The 23,507-nt window shown below is 30.7% G+C and overlaps 1 protein-coding gene across 1 annotated transcript in view; it reads right to left on the minus strand.

Annotated features, from left to right (window-relative positions):
- LOC111509285 (unconventional myosin-IXb) overlaps window positions 1-23,507 on the minus strand; it is a 263,644-nt gene that overhangs the window by 21,697 nt on the left and 218,440 nt on the right. Inside the window, 2 exon segments of the mRNA XM_074179210.1 lie at window positions 18,412-18,984; window positions 19,426-19,815. Of these exon segments, the coding sequence (XP_074035311.1) occupies window positions 18,412-18,984; window positions 19,426-19,815 (963 nt within the window).

Raw genomic sequence — 23,507 nt, forward strand, 5'->3', positions numbered from 1 at the left:
AAAGTTGGTACATTTTTGGCGGTGAAGATAGAAAAAAATAATAGTAACAAAATGGATAAATTAATTTAAAAAAATAAAATTGAGAGAAAAGCAAGGGTGATGTAATAAGAAAAGGGAAAGAACCAGGAGAAGGTTGGGATATCCCAACATGCATAACTTAGAGATCAAATACTTTGAAATTCTGAGTTGTTTGAAAACTTCAAAAAAGTTTAATTTTTCCCAAGTAAGAGAACAGCCAACAAATTTCGAAGTAACAATTTTACAAAATTCCCAACTTTTCGCTGTTTCTTCGACTTGGAGAAATTGGAAAATTTCGGGCCGTGAAGATAGAAAAAACAATAGTAGAAAACAATAAGCACAATTGTATTTAAGTGTTGTTTCCTTTCATTTGTATTGAATATTCCAATACATGGTGGATATGGTGGAAGACCAAGGACCTTGGTCCAAAGTAGAATAATTCTCATTATTATTTTTATAATTACCAAAATTTTTCTTTGTTGTGCATACCCTAAAGGGCATAAGCATTCAGCCAATCTTTAGATAGCTCAGTAAGAACATTAATATATTATAGTAGTAACTAATCCCTCGGCTTTCATTTTCATGAAAGTTGGGAAATTTTGCTAATAGGCTTGGGAAAATTTGGATTCCTTCCCCCCCCTGGTTTTTCTTTTCACTACGGCCCTGGTAGAAACCATGTCTCAACGAACTAAGAAAATTCTTTCGTTGGCTAAAGCAAATGCTTTTGGTGGTAAGTTTGTTGTTGTTATTTTATAATTCGAACAGCCATATCAATTCTGTGATTCCAAATATTTTATGTGTCTGTGCACTCTCTCTTCTTTTACTAGTTGTACCGAATGAAACCTAGTTCATGATAAATTTTTGAGAATTTTGAGAAAAATCCTGAAAGTAGGTATGTTCTGGCGTGATTTTGCAATCGGTTTCAAACTGGCTTGAAAAACAACAGCTTACAACTAGATAAAAATGGGATATCATATTATTTTTCCTGTCGCAATCATTATCACACCTAGAAGCGCATTTTGAAAACCAAGTTATTTTCGTAAGTAGGGATCGTCATCCCTACTCACTGTTACTTGTGTGCTAGAGGAACAAATAATACTTGTTGTCATTGATTGATAACACCGGCGTTTTCCAATTAACAAAACACTCACGTCGAACCGACCGACCAGAAACAATACATAAAAAAATATACAGATCGTAAAGCTTCACTTTATTTTTCATATTTACGAATCTTATTATTTAATAGTGCATAGACAAGTTATTTTTCGTTGTCAACATGGTGATAAAACTTGATTAATAATCTAAAAACAATTGTCAGTATTGCCAGAATTTTCGAAAGTCCATCTGAATTGCCATTTCGTTGAAAATGAAGTGGAAATAAATAAAAAATAAACCAACAATGGAAATACTTGTAGAATTAAAAGGGATTAAACATATCTATCTATCTTTTTTTCAACATAAAAAACTGGAATTAGATTAGGCAACGGTGCTGGGCTCAGGATTGTGACCTCAGATCAATAAATATGTATATTTTGATTCAACTTGAATAGGAATATATGTTTCGCTCAAGAAAGTAGGGAAGTTACTTTTGTATATAATCATAACAATTAATTATCAAAAATTCAATTTGAAAGATAATTATAATGTATATGGAACAAAAGACCAATAGTTCGACCCATCTAGCAAATATTCATTGAATAAAAAAAATGTTGAAGAATAATCGATGGATCAGGAAAGTATGAATTTCCAAATGGCTCAGGTAAGGTAGAAAGATCTATATATATATATATATATATATATATATATATATATATATATATATATATATATATATATAAAGCGATGAGTAGTCTTGATTGACTAGTTAAGGAGAAATACGGAATAATGTTGGGATGCAGTCAAAATTGCTGGGCTGTTGTTTAAAGAATACTCTTTGTTATATGGTCGAGCTTTCGAGAATGTTTATTCCCTTTATCAAGACATCTACAACAAATTGATAACATTGAAGCAAAATTGTAAAACAATAGATAAAAAAAGTACTTACTAACTTGAGGTTATAGTAAAAAGTCAAACGTTTCACTGAGAAAAACAAACTTAGTACTTTTCATTAGGTAGAAAAGTGTCACACATTAAATTTTTATGGTTTAAAGAAAAAATATATATAAAACTTATTCAGAAGTAACATCCTCAACATTATTTCGTATTTCTCTATATATATATATATATATATATATATATATATATATATATATATATATATATATATATATATATAATATATATATATATATATATATATATATATATATATATATATATATATATATATATATATATATATATATATATATATATATATATATATATATATATATATATATATATATATATATTATATATATATATATATATATATATATATATATATATATATATATATATATATATATATATATATATATATATATATATATATATATATATATATATATATATATATATATATATATATATATATATATATATATATATATATAATGCGTTATATACATAATGTATATTTTCATTTCACTCCACGCATTAAATTGACTCCTATTCGTGGCAACCCTGTAATACCCATTAAACGTGACTTCGGGACTCCCAGATCAGAATTTCCATATATTTGTATTGAAGTCTGAAAAGTTGAAGTTTATAAACTATAAAAAAGTTATAACAAAAGCATGAGCAGTTACGATAACATTATAAATTTGATTATTACCGATTGAAGTTCTAAGGTTTCTCAATTCTACTCGAATTAAAATTCTTAATGAAGTACCTAATATTCCTGCTCATACTCCAAAAATAGAATATTAAAATATAAAGTTTCAATATTTTTATGATAAGTCGAGAATAACCATTTGTTCGGTGGAATGGCTGAGAATAAGCAATAAATTGTAAATTTATTTACGAAATAAAAATGTATGCCAGTCTAATAGTCAAAAATGATTTTAAATTGTAAATTTGAAGGTGAAATCAATGTTTAAGGCTTAAATAAAAATCTATTGTCAACTTTGAAGGTTGAAAGTTTGTACTACCTTGAATAATCCAACTAAAGTAAATCTATTTAATAAAATAATTCAAAAATTAACTTTTGAGGGGCTGATCAAAACTGATTCATTCATGAAAAAAGTGATTTGCTGGTTTCTCCTCAGGAATAGCAGACCATGTTTGGACCCATCAACACAACATCGAGTGGTCCCAAGCTGAGATCTTGCACAGAGAGGAACATTGGTTCAGGAGAAAATTTAAGGAAGCCGCATACATGTTGTCCAACAACGTATTCAGCCAGGCCAGCGTAGATATACGAAACATATGGAAACCCATCATCAAACGAGAAATGACCAACTCCCGCCAAATCGGTCATCTCTCACGGAATCAGTGAAGCGGAAAATGGAAAGTAGAGAAAGTGAAAGTATTTCAACGACCTATAAAAATAGTCATCTCTCGGAGGAATCGCCAATATCAACTCCTATATGCGAACCTGAGCCATCTGAATTTGGCATCACTGTTTCGATTCTTTAACCGGGGACTTCACTTGAGTGTTTTAAGTTGTACTAAAATGTGTAGGAACCAGGGCCGTCGTCGTGTGAGCCTCCCCCCTACTTTTCCGACTTGGGAAAAGTTGGTACATTTTTGGCGGTGAAGATAGAAAAAAATAATAGTAACAAAATGGATAAATTAATTTAAAAAAATAAAATTGAGAGAAAAGCAAGGGTGATGTAATAAGAAAAGGGAAAGAACCAGGAGAAGGTTGGGATATCCCAACATGCATAACTTAGAGATCAAATACTTTGAAATTCTGAGTTGTTTGAAAACTTCAAAAAAGTTTAATTTTTCCCAAGTAAGAGAACAGCCAACAAATTTCGAAGTAACAATTTTACAAAATTCCCAACTTTTCGCTGTTTCTTCGACTTGGAGAAATTGGAAAATTTCGGGCCGTGAAGATAGAAAAAACAATAGTAGAAAACAATAAGCACAATTGTATTTAAGTGTTGTTTCCTTTCATTTGTATTGAATATTCCAATACATGGTGGATATGGTGGAAGACCAAGGACCTTGGTCCAAAGTAGAATAATTCTCATTATTATTTTTATAATTACCAAAATTTTTCTTTGTTGTGCATACCCTAAAGGGCATAAGCATTCAGCCAATCTTTAGATAGCTCAGTAAGAACATTAATATATTATAGTAGTAACTAATCCCTCGGCTTTCATTTTCATGAAAGTTGGGAAATTTTGCTAATAGGCTTGGGAAAATTTGGATTCCTTCCCCCCCCTGGTTTTTCTTTTCACTACGGCCCTGGTAGAAACCATGTCTCAACGAACTAAGAAAATTCTTTCGTTGGCTAAAGCAAATGCTTTTGGTGGTAAGTTTGTTGTTGTTATTTTATAATTCGAACAGCCATATCAATTCTGTGATTCCAAATATTTTATGTGTCTGTGCACTCTCTCTTCTTTTACTAGTTGTACCGAATGAAACCTAGTTCATGATAAATTTTTGAGAATTTTGAGAAAAATCCTGAAAGTAGGTATGTTCTGGCGTGATTTTGCAATCGGTTTCAAACTGGCTTGAAAAACAACAGCTTACAACTAGATAAAAATGGGATATCATATTATTTTTCCTGTCGCAATCATTATCACACCTAGAAGCGCATTTTGAAAACCAAGTTATTTTCGTAAGTAGGGATCGTCATCCCTACTCACTGTTACTTGTGTGCTAGAGGAACAAATAATACTTGTTGTCATTGATTGATAACACCGGCGTTTTCCAATTAACAAAACACTCACGTCGAACCGACCGACCAGAAACAATACATAAAAAAATATACAGATCGTAAAGCTTCACTTTATTTTTCATATTTACGAATCTTATTATTTAATAGTGCATAGACAAGTTATTTTTCGTTGTCAACATGGTGATAAAACTTGATTAATAATCTAAAAACAATTGTCAGTATTGCCAGAATTTTCGAAAGTCCATCTGAATTGCCATTTCGTTGAAAATGAAGTGGAAATAAATAAAAAATAAACCAACAATGGAAATACTTGTAGAATTAAAAGAGATTAAACATATCTATCTATCTTTTTTTCAACATAAAAAACTGGAATTAGATTAGGCAACGGTGCTGGGCTCAGGATTGTGACCTCAGATCAATAAATATGTATATTTTGATTCAACTTGAATAGGAATATATGTTTCGCTCAAGAAAGTAGGGAAGTTACTTTTGTATATAATCATAACAATTAATTATCAAAAATTCAATTTGAAAGATAATTATAATGTATATGGAACAAAAGACCAATAGTTCGACCCATCTAGCAAATATTCATTGAATAAAAAAAATGTTGAAGAATAATCGATGGATCAGGAAAGTATGAATTTCCAAATGGCTCAGGTAAGGTAGAAAGATCTATATATATATATATATATATATATATATATATATATATATATATATATATATATATAAAGCGATGAGTAGTCTTGATTGACTAGTTAAGGAGAAATACGGAATAATGTTGGGATGCAGTCAAAATTGCTGGGCTGTTGTTTAAAGAATACTCTTTGTTATATGGTCGAGCTTTCGAGAATGTTTATTCCCTTTATCAAGACATCTACAACAAATTGATAACATTGAAGCAAAATTGTAAAACAATAGATAAAAAAAGTACTTACTAACTTGAGGTTATAGTAAAAAGTCAAACGTTTCACTGAGAAAAACAAACTTAGTACTTTTCATTAGGTAGAAAAGTGTCACACATTAAATTTTTATGGTTTAAAGAAAAAATATATATAAAACTTATTCAGAAGTAACATCCTCAACATTATTTCGTATTTCTCTATATATATATATATATATATATATATATATATATATATATATATATATATATATATATATATATATATATATATATATATATATATATATATATATATATATATATATATATATATAATAATATATATATATATATATATATATATATATATATAATGCGTTATATACATAATGTATATTTTCATTTCACTCCACGCATTAAATTGACTCCTATTCGTGGCAACCCTGTAATACCCATTAAACGTGACTTCGGGACTCCCAGATCAGAATTTCCATATATTTGTATTGAAGTCTGAAAAGTTGAAGTTTATAAACTATAAAAAAGTTATAACAAAAGCATGAGCAGTTACGATAACATTATAAATTTGATTATTACCGATTGAAGTTCTAAGGTTTCTCAATTCTACTCGAATTAAAATTCTTAATGAAGTACCTAATATTCCTGCTCATACTCCAAAAATAGAATATTAAAATATAAAGTTTCAATATTTTTATGATAAGTCGAGAATAACCATTTGTTCGGTGGAATGGCTGAGAATAAGCAATAAATTGTAAATTTATTTACGAAATAAAAATGTATGCCAGTCTAATAGTCAAAAATGATTTTAAATTGTAAATTTGAAGGTGAAATCAATGTTTAAGGCTTAAATAAAAATCTATTGTCAACTTTGAAGGTTGAAAGTTTGTACTACCTTGAATAATCCAACTAAAGTAAATCTATTTAATAAAATAATTCAAAAATTAACTTTTGAGGGGCTGATCAAAACTGATTCATTCATGAAAAAAGTGATTTGCTGGTTTCTCCTCAGGAATAGCAGACCATGTTTGGACCCATCAACACAACATCGAGTGGTCCCAAGCTGAGATCTTGCACAGAGAGGAACATTGGTTCAGGAGAAAATTTAAGGAAGCCGCATACATGTTGTCCAACAACGTATTCAGCCAGGCCAGCGTAGATATACGAAACATATGGAAACCCATCATCAAACGAGAAATGACCAACTCCCGCCAAATCGGTCATCTCTCACGGAATCAGTGAAGCGGAAAATGGAAAGTAGAGAAAGTGAAAGTATTTCAACGACCTATAAAAATAGTCATCTCTCGGAGGAATCAGTCCAGTCATCACCCGAAGACGATTGTAGATACCAACAATCGAAACGTCGTGAACTAACGTGACTTGGAATCTCTACACTTTTTTATTTTTTTATTTTTATTATTTTCTTTTTGCATTCCTTTAATTTTTATTTATTCAATTATTATATTTTTACTTGTAGGTTATTTTACTATCATTTCATTTCAGGTTTATTGTTGCTTAATATAATTGTTATTTTCAACTATTCTTTTTTAATTATTCTTTTTTACTTGTTTCAGGGATTTCAAATCATTTTATATAATAGACAATGGAAGTCCGGACTAGTGAAATTCATCACGAAACATTGTCAATCACCTTCAAACAAACGATGATTGATTCTATAAAAAATTATCCTTTTGTCAGATATCGCGCATTTTTGACTAATTTAATATATTAGAGAAACTCTATGAGGAGGATTTTTCCTTATTTTTTCTTATACTTTTTCTTATAACTCATACTAAGGTCTTTATTAGAAAAAGCTTATGTAATTTTTTTATGAACTTTTGGTGCATAGTTTTTTCTGGTAGTTTATCAGAAAAAGTCCTAAAAAAATACAAAAAAATGCAAAAAATTACATTACACAAAATTATCGGAATTATATATTATATTAAAGTAGGTACTAAAAATTAAAAATAATATATTCATTAGTATATAAATATAATCATGTATAATTAACAAAATATAATAAATTATTAATAAATATAATTTTTATATAATACCATAAAATTATTTGAAAAAAAAGGTTCCTTCATCCTTAATATACCAGAAAATCTTTATATAATTAAAGAATAAAAATCATATTAATTGAATTATTGCAAATGATAATTATTTGATAAAATTATTAAAAATTTAATTTTGAAAGTGTTAGGTGCTAAATTTGTTAAAAAATGAGTGATAAGAGAAATATGTTGAAAAATATATATAAAAAAAAAAAAAAAATTACAGGAAAAAAATATCAAAAATAAATCATATATGTTATAAAAATAAAAAAATTGAAGGCAAAAAGTACGCAAAAAAATAGACTCAATTTTGACCGATTTTGAGGAAAGTGTCTTTAAAAATTGCAAAAATTTTACTAGGTTTCATAGAATTTTTGTAATGGGCTAAATTTTTTTCAAAACTTGTGCAAATTTTTTTTTTGCAAAATATGTAAAATTAAAAAAAAAATCAGAAATTTTTAACCTATTAAAATTTTTTTTATTCAAAATATTTTCGAGGTAAAAATATGGTTATAAAATGGGATTTTGGGGGGAATTCTATTAAAAAAGATAGATGAAAGTGTTAGTGACTATTTGATTGTTGAAAAGATAGAATTTTTTGGGAAATTTCTATTTGAAATGGGGATAATTGAAAGCATTAGTGAAGTTAAAAGAGATTCCCATTTTGTGCATTCATAAACTTGCGTTTCTAACAACTTAACCATGCCACACAGCTCCCTACGGCTCTGAGGAATGATTTTCTACAGCCCCCTACGACTCTACATAAAGATTCTACGACTGTGAGAAATATATATAATAGACCAGAGCCTCGGAAATGATACACCGAAATATGTCCTGAATAGATAGAATTTTGAAGAAATGTCTGTTTAAAATAGGGATAATTGAAAATATTAGCGGAGCTACTTCAGACTGTTGAATAGATAGAATTTTGGGGGAATTTCTATTTAAAATAGAGATAATCGAAAGTGTTAGCGGAGCTACTTGAGACTGTTGAATAGATAGAATTTTGGGAAAATTTCTATTTAAAATAAGGATAATTGAAAATGTTAGCGGAGCCACTTGAGACTGTTGAATAGATAGAATTTTAGGGAAATTTCTATTCAAAATAGGGATAATTGAAAGTGTTAGCGGAGCTACTTGAGACTGTTGAATACATAGAATTTTGGGAAATTTCTAACTAAAATAGGGATAATTGAAAATGTTAGCGGAGCTACTTGAGATGTTGAATAGATAGAATTTTGGAGAAATTTCTATTTGAAATAAGGATAATTGAACATGTTAGCGAAGCTACTTGACTGTTGAATAGATAGAATTTTGGGAAAATTTGTATTTAAAATAGGAATAATTGAAAGTGATAGCGGAGCTACTTGACACTGTTGAATAGATAGAATTTTGTGAACATTTCTATTTAAAAAGGGATAATTGAAAGTGTTAACCGAGCTAGTAGGATTGTTGAAATGATAGAATTTTAGGGAACATTCTGTTCAAAATAAGGATAATCGAAAGTGTTAGCGGAGCTACTTGGGACTGTTGAATAGATAGAATTTTGGGAAAATTTTTATTTAAAATGAGGATAATTGAAAATGTTAGCGGAGCTATTTGAGACTGTTGAATAGATAGAAAATTGGGAAATTTCTATATGAAATAGGGATAATTGAAAGTGTTAGCAGAGCTAGTTGAGATTGTTGAATAGATAAAATTTTGGGGAAATTTCTATTTGAAATAAGGATAATTGAAAATATTAGCGGAGCTACTTGAGAATGTTGAATAGATAGAATTTTGTGGAAATTTCTATTTGAAATAGGAATAATTGAAAGTGTTAGCGGAACTACTTTAGACTGATAAATAGATAGAATTTTGGGGAAATTTATATTTAAAATAAGGATAATTGAAAATGTTAGCGGAGCTACTTGAGACTGTTGAATAGATAGAATATTGGGGAAATTTCTATACGATATAGGGATAATTTTCAACAATCTCAACTAGTTGAGATTGTTGAATAGATAAAATTTTGGGGAAATTTTTATTTAAAATAAGGATAATAGAAAATGTTAGCGGAGCTACTTGAGACTGTTGAATAGATAGAATTTTGGGGAAATTTCTATTTAAAAAGGGATAATTGAAAGTGTTAACGGAGCTAGTAGGATTGTTGAATAAATAGAATTTCCGGGAAAGTTCCATTTAAAATAAGGATAATTGAAAATGTTAGCGGAGCTACTTGAGACTGTTGAATAGATAAAATTTTGGGGAAATTTCTATATGAAATAGGGATAATTGAAAATATTAGCGGAGCTACTTGAGAATTTTGAATAGAAAAAATTTTGTGGAAATTTCTATTTGAAATAGGAATAATTGAAAATGTTAGCGGAGCTACTTGAGACTGTTGAATAGATAGAATATTGGGGAAATTTCTATATGAAATAGGGATAATTTTCAACAATCTCAACTAGCTTTGCTAGTTGAGATTGTTGAATAGATAGAATTTTAGGGACATTTCTATTCAAAATAGGGATAATCGAAAGTGTTAGCGGAGCTACTTGAGACTGTTGAATAGATAGAATTCTGTGGAAATTTCTATTTGAAAAGGGATAATTGAAAGTGTTAACGGAGCTAGTAGGATTGTTGAACAAATAGAATTTCAGGGAAAGTTCCATTTATAATAAGGATAATTGAAAATGTTAGCGGAGCTACTTGCGACTGTTGAATAGATATTCAACACACACAATAATTTGTTTTCTTTAGAAATAAGGTCGATTGCCGGGTGTTTCGACGTGGGTGCTTTGTTTACTCTCGCAATCGACCGATGGTTCAAGCCGCAGCGCAGGCTGAACGATCAATTTTCACTTGCTATCGTCTAACTCGTGTTAGGAATCACACGTTGAAAGGTAAGGCCTTGTCAGTCCTTATCTCGCACAAGTTTCGACTTCTGAGAGTTTTCGTTCGTAGGAGTTCGACAGCTGGTCAACGAAAAAACATATTTCAAGCATACATATTTAAGTGTTCTAGTATTTTTTTTCAATTCCCTTTTAATTGTTCATTTAATTTCATTTTCCTTCCCATTTTTGATAAGTATTTCTCTGTAACTATCTCAACTGAATATTATTCTTCATCTCTGTTCATAACTTTTTCACAAAATTTTTTCATAAAACTTGCTCATTTCCATCCTAACATATGTCGGAAAAGACATAACATGAATGAGAGTGGCGAAAACTAAATTTAAATTGGTATCTTACGATTTGATTCTTTGGCAACATCGCGGATGCAAAATAGTTGTTATGTACAAATAATATACATTTGCGGATGCAAAAAAGTGCTAGACATGTGAGCAAAATATACACGAAGGAGTCAATACGGATAGTGAAGCGAAAGGAAGCAAAATCACTTAAAAGTGAAAAAATCGTATATTTTTTTTTTGAAAATAGAGAAATATAAAATAGTGTCTCGTTTCTGAAATAACATAAATAATCAATATACGCAATTATATTCACCCTAAAGACATTACTTCTGGTGGACGCAAAATGCTCGTGGGATGTAAATATATATATATATATATATATGTGTGTGACTTGGGTGTCACACCAATAGGTGGTTCCACTTATGTTTCGCTTGCGTTTACGCAGCTATTTTTATCAAGTACTTTCTTGGTTTTTTCTCATTTTGTCTTCAATCGAGGACCGCCTGCCCGGTACTGACGATGCCCAATAGGCTGAAACAGCTGTATACCGGTGGCTCTTAAATTGAAATCAATATGGGAATGATCAAAGAGTACTTATCTATTTATTTTTTGATTTTCATGGAATTATTTTCCAGCAGCTTGACTGCATTAACCTTTCTAGATTTCATATCATTTCTAGAAACATGTGGATTCGTTTTCCGATGGCATTTCAGGTTAGCTTCCCAAATTTCTGCTACCGCAGTTGTCGGTTGATTGGTCAAACCACCAACACTGACATAAAAAACTTGGCAAGTTGACTTGGGTGTCACACCAATAGGTGGTTCCACTTATGTTTCGCTTGCGTTTACGCAGCTATTTTTATCAAGTACTTTCTTGGTTTTTTCTCATTTTGTCTTCAATCGAGGACCGCCTGCCCGGTACTGACGATGCCCAATAGGCTGAAACAGCTGTATACCGGTGGCTCTTAAATTGAAATCAATATGGGAATGATCAAAGAGTACTTATCTATTTATTTTTTGATTTTCATGGAATTATTTTCCAGCAGCTTGACTGCATTAACCTTTCTAGATTTCATATCATTTCTAGAAACATGTGGATTCGTTTTCCGATGGCATTTCAGGTTAGCTTCCCAAATTTCTGCTACCGCAGTTGTCGGTTGATTGGTCAAACCACCAACACTGACATAAAAAACTTGGCAAGTTGACTTGGGTGTCACACCAATAGGTGGTTCCACTTATGTTTCGCTTGCGTTTACGCAGCTATTTTTATCAAGTACTTTCTTGGTTTTTTCTCATTTTGTCTTCAATCGAGGACCGCCTGCCCGGTACTGACGATGCCCAATAGGCTGAAACAGCTGTATACCGGTGGCTCTTAAATTGAAATCAATATGGGAATGATCAAAGAGTACTTATCTATTTATTTTTTGATTTTCATGGAATTATTTTCCAGCAGCTTGACTGCATTAACCTTTCTAGATTATATATATATATATATATATATATATATATATATATATATATATATATATATATATATATATATATATATATATATATATATATATATATATCGCGAGAATTTTGCGTCCTTTCGAGCGAAATTCCCAATAGTCATGTCAATAGTTAAGTTATTTGGATCAATAAAAGAAGTGGTCCAAAATATTCAGTTGAGATAGTTACAGAAAAATATTTATCAAAAATGGGAAGAGAAATGAAATTAAATGAACAATTAGAAGGAAATTGAAAAAATATTAGAACACTTAAATACGTATGCTTTAAATGTTTTTTCGTTGACCAGCTGTCGCACTCCTACGAACGAAAACTCTCAGAAGTCGAAACTTGTGCGAGCTAAGAATTAACGAGGTCTTACCTTTTAACTTGTGATTCCTAACACGGGTTGGACGATAGCCTGCGCTGCGGCTTGAACCATCGGTCGATTGAGAGAGTGAACAAAGCACCCACGTCGAACCGCCCGACAACCGACCTTATTTCTAAAGAAAACAAATTCTAAAGAAAACAATAAGTGAAAAAGTAATATAAAAAATGAAAATGAAATACTCATCAGTTTTCATTTGAGGACAATTGTAGGTACTAATAATCGAAACGTGTCGTGAAGTAGCTTGGTTTGGAATCTCTGCTTTAATTTTTTCTTATTTTTATTTTTTCATCTTCGATGTAAATTGAACGTAAGGAAGGAATAGCAATAGAAATTAAAGTAATTGTAGATAAGACAGTTCTAATAATTTCCATAGTTTGCCCTTCTAATAAGTATCCATGTGAAAATTTATTTAAAAATAATCTTATAATCAATTGGCCTACTAATGCAGTAATAATAATTAAAATTATTTATGTATGATCATGAAAATAAGTATAGAACATTTTTATTAAAACAACGATAAAAATAAAATAAAAACAACAATAAAAATTAATTGGCGGTCCGGGGCGACTTCATTAATTCCAGTGACGCATTTGCTTTTTCAGCTGCAGGAAAACCCGGAAAAACCTGCAGCACCACATCATCTGAAGATCTTGATCTAAATAAGTTAATTGTTTTATCAAGGGGAAGCTCTATATTGTAGTATTATAGTTTTTCAAGTCATCATTTCTAAAGAAAGTTTAAACTTTATAAATGGGATTTGAATTCAGTACACTAATCTGCCATATCAGAATTTATAAGTTAGATAAGGTAGTTCTGAGTAATCATGTTTGGCAGGAGGAAAATTTTGTAAACAATCCAGAGATGATCGTAAATTATAAGCCAACAAATTTTTTCGTTGAAGGGTAAATGATTCTCATAAACTTCTGCACCTTGACCTCATTTCCTCTCTAATTAAAGATTTTGAATATTATTTCTCATTTGAAATATTCAAGCGACGGTATACAAAAAAAGTAATTTAAATGGTGGATTATCAATTACAGAACAGGTTTCTCTGAATAGACTAGAATACCGCCAAAATCTTTGTTTATTCAAATATTCATTAAGTAATTTCACTAATAATTTAAATTCTTATCTATATAATAGTTCATCAAGTAGTTCCGCTACTTGATGAACTATTACCCTTTTTAAATAAAAATTTACCCAAAATTCTATCTATACAACAATCCTACTAGCACCGCTAACACTTTCAATTACCCCTTTTTGAATAGAAAGTTTCCTGAAATTATATTTATTCAACAATCCAGTTAGCTCCGCTAACGGTTTCAATCACCCTTTTTAAACAGAAATTTTCCCAAAATACTATCTATTCAACAGTCTCAAGTAGCTCCGCTAATATTTTCAATTATCCTTATTTTAAATAGAAATTTCCCCAAAATGCTGTCTATTCAACAATCTTAAGTAGCTCCGCTAACACTTTCAATTTTCCCTTTTTTTGAATAAAAATTTCCCCAAAATTCTATCTATTCAAAAGTCTCAAGTAGCTCTGCTAACATTTTCAATTATCCTCATTTTAAATAGAAATTTCCTAAAAATTCTATGTATTTAACAGTCTAAAGTAGCTCCGCTAACATTTTCAATTGTCCCTATTTTGAAAAGAAATTTTCCCAAAATTCTATCTATTCAACAGTCTCAAGTATATCCGCTAACATTTTCCATTATCTTTATTTTAAATAGAAATTTCCCCAAAATGCTGTCTATTCAACAATCTCAAGTAGCTCCGCTAACACTTTCAATTTTCCCTTTTTTTTAATAGAAATTTCCCAAAATTCTATCTATTCAACAGTCTCAAGTAGCTCCGCTAACACTTTCAATTATCCCTATTTTGAATAGAAATTTCCCTAAAATTCTATCTATTCAACAGTCTCAAGTAGTTCCGCTAACATTTTCAATTATCCTTATTTTAAATAAAAATTTCTCCAAAATTCTATCTATTCAACAGTCTAAAGTAGCTCCGCTAATATTTTCAATTATCCCTATTTTGAACAGAAATTTCTTCAAAATTCTATCTATTCAGGACATATTTCGGTGTATCCTTTCCGAGTGTATCATATCTATTTCTCACAGTTGTAGAATCTTTATTTAGAGTCGTAGGGGACTGTAGAAAATCATTCCTCAGAGCCGTAGGGGGCTGTGTGGCATGGTTAAGTTGTTAGAAACGCAAGTTTATAAATGCACAAAATGGAAATCTCATATAACTTCACTAATGCTTTCGATTATCCCCATTTCAAAAAGAAATTTCCCAAAAAATTTTATCTACTCAACAATCAAATAGTCACCAACACTTTCATCTATCTTTTTCAATCGAATTTCCCCCCAGAATCCTATTTTATAACCATATTTTTACCTCGAAAATATTTTAAATAAATAAAAATTTAATAGATTAAAAATTTCTAATTTTTTTTTAATTTAACATATTTTGCAAAAAAAAATGTTTGCACAGATTTTGAAAAAAATTTAGCCCACTACACCTAGTAAAATTTTTGCAATTTTTAAAGGCACCTTCCTCAAAATCGGTCAAAATTGAGTCTCCAAATTCAGCACCTAAAACCTTCAAAATTAAATTTTTAATAATTTTACCAATAAATTATCATTTGCAATAATTCAATTTATATGATTTTTATTCTTCAATTATATAAAGATTTTCTGGTATATTGAAGATAAAGGAACCTTTTTTTCGAATAATTTTATGGTATTATATAAAAATTATATTTATTGATAATTTATTATATTTTGTTAATCATACATAATTATACTTATATAATAATGAATACATTATTTTTAATTTTTAGTACCTACTTTAATATTGAATATAATTTCGATAATTTTGTGTAATGTAATTCTTTGCATTTTTTCGTATTTTTTTTCTTAGGACTTTTTCTGATAAAAAATTTTTACTAGAAAATTCCTATGAAAATAAACATAAACTACCAGAAAAAACTATGCACCAAAAGTTCATAAAAAAATTACATAAGCTTTTTCTAATAAAGGCCATGGTATGAGTTATAAGAAAAAGTATAAGAAAAAATAAGGGAAAATCCCCCTCATAGAGTTTTTCTAATATAATAAATTAGCCAAAAATGCGCGATACCTGACAAAAGGATAATTTTTATAGAATCAATCATGTGTGAAATTGCCCACCACCACACTCTCGTAAATTACATTTAATGCCATTACCCATTTCTACAAATATCAAAAATGTGTGTACATTGAATACTAAAACGTATAAAGATAAGCTAATTAAGCTTCTGGATCCATACCCCATTTATAAAGGTTTTACCCCTTTTCTTTATAATTATAAATATATTTCAATTATTATTGTTTCCTTTGTAATTTTTGGTGCTCTGATTGCTATTTCCTCATATTCTTGATTTGGAATATGGATTGGTTTGGAAATTAATCTTCTTTCAATTATTTCCTTATTGAAATCCCCGAAAAGATTATACCCCCCTGAATTAGCAATAAAATATTTTATCACACAAAGATTGGCATCTGTAGTTGTTTTGTTTTCAATTTTGATATTAAATAATTTAAACGAATTTATTTTCAGAAATTTCAATTTTTTCATAAATTTAATATTGAATTCAGCCCTTCTATTGAAAATTGGAATAGCAAAAATATCATTTACTCTATTAACTTAGCAAAAATCAAGTCCTATAGTTATTTCAACGTATAATCTCAATACAATTCATTTTTTTGTTTTTATTTCTGCTATAGTAAGAGGAATTTTAGGATTAAATCAAATTAGATTATGAAAAATTTCAGCTTATTCCTCTATTAATCATATAGCTCGAATATTAGCGATTAAAAATAATTTGATTTTGGTATTTCTGTATTTAATCTCTAATTTTAATAGACATTATTTTTATCTATTTGAAATTTTGCAAATTTTTTATTTAAAACAATTAATTTATTCAATAAATCAGTATAAATGAAAAAAAAAATTTTTTTTTTTCTATTTTTTTTATTTGGGATGTTTACCTTCTTTTCTAGGATTTTTACCTAATTGACTGATCACTGATAGTTTAATTGAAAGTAATTTTAGTAACTTTGATTCTAATTACTTTTACATTAATTCCTATGTTCTTATATATTCGAATAACTTCCTCAATGTTAACTTTTTTCAAGAATGAATCAATTTTGATCAGCCACTCAAAAGTTTAGTTGGATTATTCAAGGTAGTAAAAACTTTCAACCTTCAAAGTTGACAATAGATTTTTATCTAAGCCTTAAAAATTGATTTCACCTTCAAATTTGCAATTTAAAATAATTTTTGACTATAAGACTGGCATACATTTTTATTTCGTAAATAAATTTACAATTTATTGCTTATTCCCAGCCATTCCACCGAACAAATGGTTATTCTCGACTTATCATAAAAATATTGAAACTTTATATTTCATTTTTTGGAGTATGAGCAGGAATATCAGGTACTTCATTAAGAATTTTAATTCGAGCAGAATTGAGAAACCTTGGAACTTCAATCGGTAATGATCAAATTTATAATGTTATCGTAACTGCTTATGCTTTTGTTATAACTTTTTTATAGTTTATAAACTTCAACTTTTCAGACTTCAATACAAATATATGGAAATTTTGATCTGGGAGTCCCGAAGTCACGTTTAATGGGTATTACAGGGTTGCCACGACTTTTGGTCAAATAGGAGTCAATTTAATGCGTGGAGTGAAATGAAAATATACATTATGTATATAACGCTCGCGCTCCCAATCGGATTTATGGTGAACTAAAAATGTATATTTACTTTCATTTTTGGCACTAACTTACTTCCATTGAATTGTCTATTACTGACATCTGGTAAGGAGAGAAGGAAAATTATCTGAACCAGAAACAAGCCATGAATATATGCGGGAAGCAATCGAAATTGAAAAACGCCCCAACTGCCTTAACAAGCGAGATGATTCACAGAGACTACCACAAACATGGAGAACATTGATTTCACGCAAGATACCTGAAAATAACTCAGGTACCCGGTCAGGCAAACCAGATACCTGCTACAATAACATAAATATGGGCTCCGAACAACAGAGTGACCAGTACGAACTTAGAGTGGAACACAGTACACATAGATTACAGTGGTTAGTTTAAAAATATCTATATCAGTTGAAAATTGAGATTGGCCAATTTTAGTACTGATCTGGCAGGAGTCAATATCTAATAGTATAAAAAATTATTGACATCATCAAGAAGATTACATTAAATGTTTGTGATATTTATTTGGAATTTCATTAGTTATAATTTTATTACCTCCCATTTTTTACCTGTTGGATGATGTTCCTAGAGATTCCTCTAGGTTTTTTAATATGCATTATGATCTGGAACGGTGATTAACTTCCTATTGTAATGTACATAATGTAGATTTTTTACTGACATTTTTATACTTTTTGATAAAATATGTTGTCTAACTTAATGTTTTACTCTTTTAAAAAAAAATGTAAATTAGAAACTCAAGTTTGAAATCCTTAAATTTATAAATAAAGTTTGAACCTCTATTACTGAATAAACATTTCATTTGAAAAGATGCAATCTTACCTGATACCTCTCAAAGTCGACATCATCTGGATGCTCATCCATCTTGTTCTTTAGCTCTTTGATTTTGGAACTTACTCCTGATTTTCTGTAAATGCCCTCAGTATATAGACCAAATAATTCAATGGTACTCAAGAGCCTCTCAATAACAGGTGGAATCTTACTCTCATCCTTTAATAAAGTGACCAATGATACCCCAAAAACCCTTTTGCTTTCCCCTTGTAATCCTGGCTCCTTCTGACACTGGGTAGCATTTGTATAACATTTCTTGTGACAGGTCATCTTGCAACTTTGACAAACGAGCCCTCTTTCGATGGGCCACATGAAAAACGAGCTACAAATCTCACAAGCTGTAGGAATGTTGATTATTGTCAGCAGGAAGGTATGGCCATTGTGCTTGTACATTTCCACTTTCCTTTTCTTTTCTTTTTTCCTCTTTGATTTGTTTGGTTTGTCTTCTGCTCTGCTCGACATGAATTCATTCATAAAGCCTCTAAAAGCATTCACTCCCATAGTGAACGGAAAGTCTTTAATGTCTTCAAACTTCTGCTCACGTTGACATACTGTTTCCATAGCCTTGACACAGGATATAAAAATGAGCTAAAGTGATATACGAGTGTGCAAGACAGACATTGAATAACTTTTTATCAAACAAATAATATAATGAATATTAATCCTGCTGTTTATTGAGGTTTTTACTTACTAGTAATTTCTGTTACATGAAAATTTCATTATGTATTGTAGTATCAATAATAAATTTTCGTTATTTAATATCTGTCCAAAAATTCAGGAAATTTAATGAAGATACAGCTCGTATAAAGTATCAATAATAAATTTTCGTTATTTAATATCTGTCTAAAAATTCAGGAAATTTAATGAAGATACAGCTCGTATAAAGTAGCAAAATAGCATTGGTCTGATGTGTTGTTTACAAATCTCACTTTGCATGAGTCATGTTTGTACATTTGATCAGAATAAAATCAACATTCAATCAGAATAAAATCAAAGCAAGCTCACCTGAATAAAAACCAAAATGAGATCCTTGTATTTAATATTGCAACTTTTCAGACTATTATGCATAGTGGCATTGCTGTAAATCTGAACCAAATTGTCCTTGAATTCCCTCAATGCCTGTTTAAAAAGTGTGTCCACTTCACTGTTTTTTTTACCATCAGACTCCATTTTCATGATCTTCTCTGTAATGAACTGCTGCATCAATGTTAATTCTTCAGCTCCTGTTATAATTTTGTCCGTTCTGTCAGTAAATTCTGAAGTGCCTGTCAAACTAAATTTACATTCCTCAGGTTTACGCAGATCATAAGCGGTCCTCGAGTGTTTTCTATGTTTCCTCCGTCCAGATCGGATTTCTGCATCAGTTCTTTGGTGTTCACAAGGCATCTCAAAAACCTTGAACAGAAATAATAATTACAAAGGACAATATTTGTCAGTATTTTTGGATTCTGAACGTAATAAGAATGAAAACGTTTATTAACTAAGAAACAATAATGTGTATAATAGGAAACACATATTGTAATTGATAAACAAACCTACAAACTCAAGTTATATAAATACTTTTTTAAGTTCACAAATATTTCTTCAATTCATGTTGATAACTTCTTACAGTTTTTGGATAACTTGGTAATGCAATTGATAATGCCATTGTAATGAATAGATCTTTTTCCAATATCTGTTTTAACCTGGATGAGTGATAAATAATTTCCCTGTCCTGTTGAATAATTGTAAATATCACAATAAATGGTAAATTAAAAATATTTCAAGATTATTGTTCATAGAATGGACGAAAAGAGATATTTTGTTGTCCTTATCAAATTGCCGCTAAAACTTTGTTGATTTTAAATAAATATGGAAGAAATATTTCAAAATGTGTTTAAGAAATGTTTCAAAAACAGAAGATTAAAAAAAATGTCATTCTTAAATTCAGGTCTCTGAAGAAAGCTCCTGAATAAAAACTCGATGAAAAAAGAAAAGATTACCCAACAAAACATTGCTGATACTTTTATGGAGCATGTTGTCAATATTGGAGCTAAGTTAGCAATCACTGACATTATCATTAATTTGCACATTCTTTACTTTTGTAGTAACTAATAGGATGTTTACATTGTTTACAGTTGTTTTGAAAGATTTTAAACAGACAGATTTTTTTAAGAAAATGAAGCAGATCAATCAATCAATCGATCAAACATTTATTGAATCAGTTTTCCTTCACAATCACATTAGACAAGAAAAAAAACATAACATCATCATAAAATACTGGCCTTCACTAGTTCGGACTTCCATTATCTACTATATAAAATGATTTGAAATCCCTGAAACAACTAAAAAAGAAGAATTGAGTATGAATAGCTGAAAATAACAATTATATTAACCAAAATAAACCTGAAATGAAATAATAGTGAAATAAAATACAAGTAAAACTAGAAAAATTGAATAAATAAAAATAAAGAAATGAAAAAAGAAAATAAAAATAAAAAGTGGAGAGATTCCAAGTCACGTTAGTTCACGACGTTTCGATTGTTAGTATCTACAATCGTCTTTGGGTGATGACTGGACTGATTCCGCCGAGAGATGACTATATAGGTCGTTCGAGTACTTTCACTTATTCCCGCTTTCCATTTTCCGCTTCACTGGTTCCGTGGGAGATGACCTTTTTGGCGGGAGTTGTCAATTTTTCGCTTGATCATGGGGAAACCCATCATCAAGCGAGTAGCCGAATCTCTGGAGCTGATGATCGGTCTAAGCGGAACGTCCTTCTTGTGGATCCACAAGAAGAAGAATCCACTCAAAACTTGTCTAGATTTTTACTTCCCTTAATACAACCATTACAAGGAAAAACATCGTCCTTTGTGAAGAAATCAAGGCATTTTGTTGAACTACTAGGGTCAATTGAGGTCACACAGGAAGATCAACTAATTAGTTTTTACGTGGAAAGCCTTTACACCAATGTTCCGGTCGAAGAAGCACTCCAAATCATACAGAGAAAGCTATCCGAAGACGGGAACCTGAAAGAGAGAACGAATCTACCTATAGAAGTAATCATGGAATTACTAGGATGATGTGTACGAAACTGTTATTTCCAACTGAAGGACAAATTCTTTACACAAGATGAGGGACTGCCAATGGGATCGCCACTTTCACCAGTCATAGCCAACAAATATATGGAGTGGTTTGAAACTCTGGCCATTGAAGAAGCCCACAAGAAACTTCAAGTTTGGTTGAGATATGTTGACGACATCTTCATAATATGGAACCATGGGAATACTGAACTAGACGCCTTCCTGAAACACATAACAGCGTGAGACCTTCCATCAATTTCACAATGGAGAAGAAAATCCACAACGAATTGCCATTCTTAGACGTTTTGGTGAAGAGGACCGACACTAAGTGGGAAGCATCTGTATACCGAAAACCCACTCATACGGGACAGTATCTGAACCACGAATCCAACCACCATCAATCGACTAAAAGAGGAATCATCAAGACTCTATTAGACCATGCTTTTGGGCTCTGTGATACGAAGGAAGGTCTCGAGAAGGAACTAGACATCATCAAAAATGATCTTCAACGGAATGGCTACTCCAAAGCGATGGTAGAAAAGACTTTGACTAGAAAACAGCAGGAGCCTCGCAAAGAAGAGAAGCCGTCACAACCAGTGCCTGCACTTCCCTTCATCAGAGGATTATCGGAGAGGATAAAAAGAATTGGTTTCAAGTACAACATCAGAACCTGCTTCAGATCCGGTAACACTATCCGTAGCAGCCTCACGAAAACCAGGCCACCAAACGCGGACTGCGATTCCAAGAATTGCATTTACCGGATACCCTGTGAGTGCGAAAAATCCTATATTGGTGAAACTAAGAGGCCATTGAATGTTCGCATTGCTGAGCACAAGAAACACACACAGCGAGGGGAAACCAGCAAATCAGGAATAGCAGACCATGTTTGGACCCATCAACACAACATCGAGTGGTCCCAAGCTGAGATCTTGCACAGAGAGGAACATTGGTTTAGGAGAAAATTCAAGGAAGCCGCATACATGTTGTCCAACAACGTATTCAGCCAAGCCAGCGTAGAAATACGCAACATATGGAAACCCATCATCAAGCGAAAAATGGCCAACTCCCGCTAAAACGGTCAGTTCTCACGGAACCAGTGAAGCGGAAAATGGAAAGCGGGAATGAGGGAAAGTACTCGAACGACCTATAAATAGTCATCTCTCGGAGGAATCAGTCCAGTCATCACCCGAAGACGATTGTAGATACTAACAATCGAAACGTCGTCAACTAACGTGACTTGGAATCTCTCCACTTTTTATTTTTATTTTCTTTTTTCATTTATTTTTATTTATTCAATTGTTCTATTTTCACTTGTATTTTATTTCACTATCATTTCATTTCAGGTTGATTTTGGTTAATATAATTGTTATTTCAAGCTATTCATACTCAATTCTTCTTTTTTAGTTGTTTCAGGGATTTCAAATCATTTTATATAGTAGACAATGGAAGTCCGAACTAGTGAAATTCATCATGAAACATTGTCGTCAATCACCTTCAAACCAAATACTGGCTGATTCAACAGGTCAAACAAACATAAAAAAAATAAAAAAGTCAATACAAAACATTAAACATACATAAAAAATAAAAAGTTAATAAGCTACAATCTAAATTAAGAATCAAGGAGAAACGCATCCACCGAGTAGTATGCTTTTTGCAATGAACAAATCTTGAGTTGCCTTTTAAAGATATTGATATTTGAGGATTCAATGTCCTCACTGAATATTTATAGAACACCACTCAGAAATTTGATCAGTTACTTCATTAGCTTTGACAATTACTTCGGACATAGTTCCCGCAGATACTAAGATGTTAGTATCGTTCGCAAAAATAACAGTAATGGAAGCTTTTGAACAAAATTTCAGAAGATCATTTATAAAAACCAAAAATAGGAGGGGTCCCAAAACAGAGCCTTGATATAAATTTTCTTTCAGAATTCATTCCATTCACACAGACCAGCTGACTACAATCAGTCTGGTAAGATCCAACCCAATTCAATGCAGAGGCACGTATACCATAAAACTGCAA

Source organism: Leptinotarsa decemlineata, unplaced genomic scaffold (assembly GCF_025532065.1).
Source record: "Leptinotarsa decemlineata unplaced genomic scaffold, Ldec_3_MD MMD2_tig00004677_RagTag_RagTag, whole genome shotgun sequence".
Lineage (NCBI taxonomy): Eukaryota > Metazoa > Arthropoda > Insecta > Coleoptera > Chrysomelidae > Leptinotarsa > Leptinotarsa decemlineata.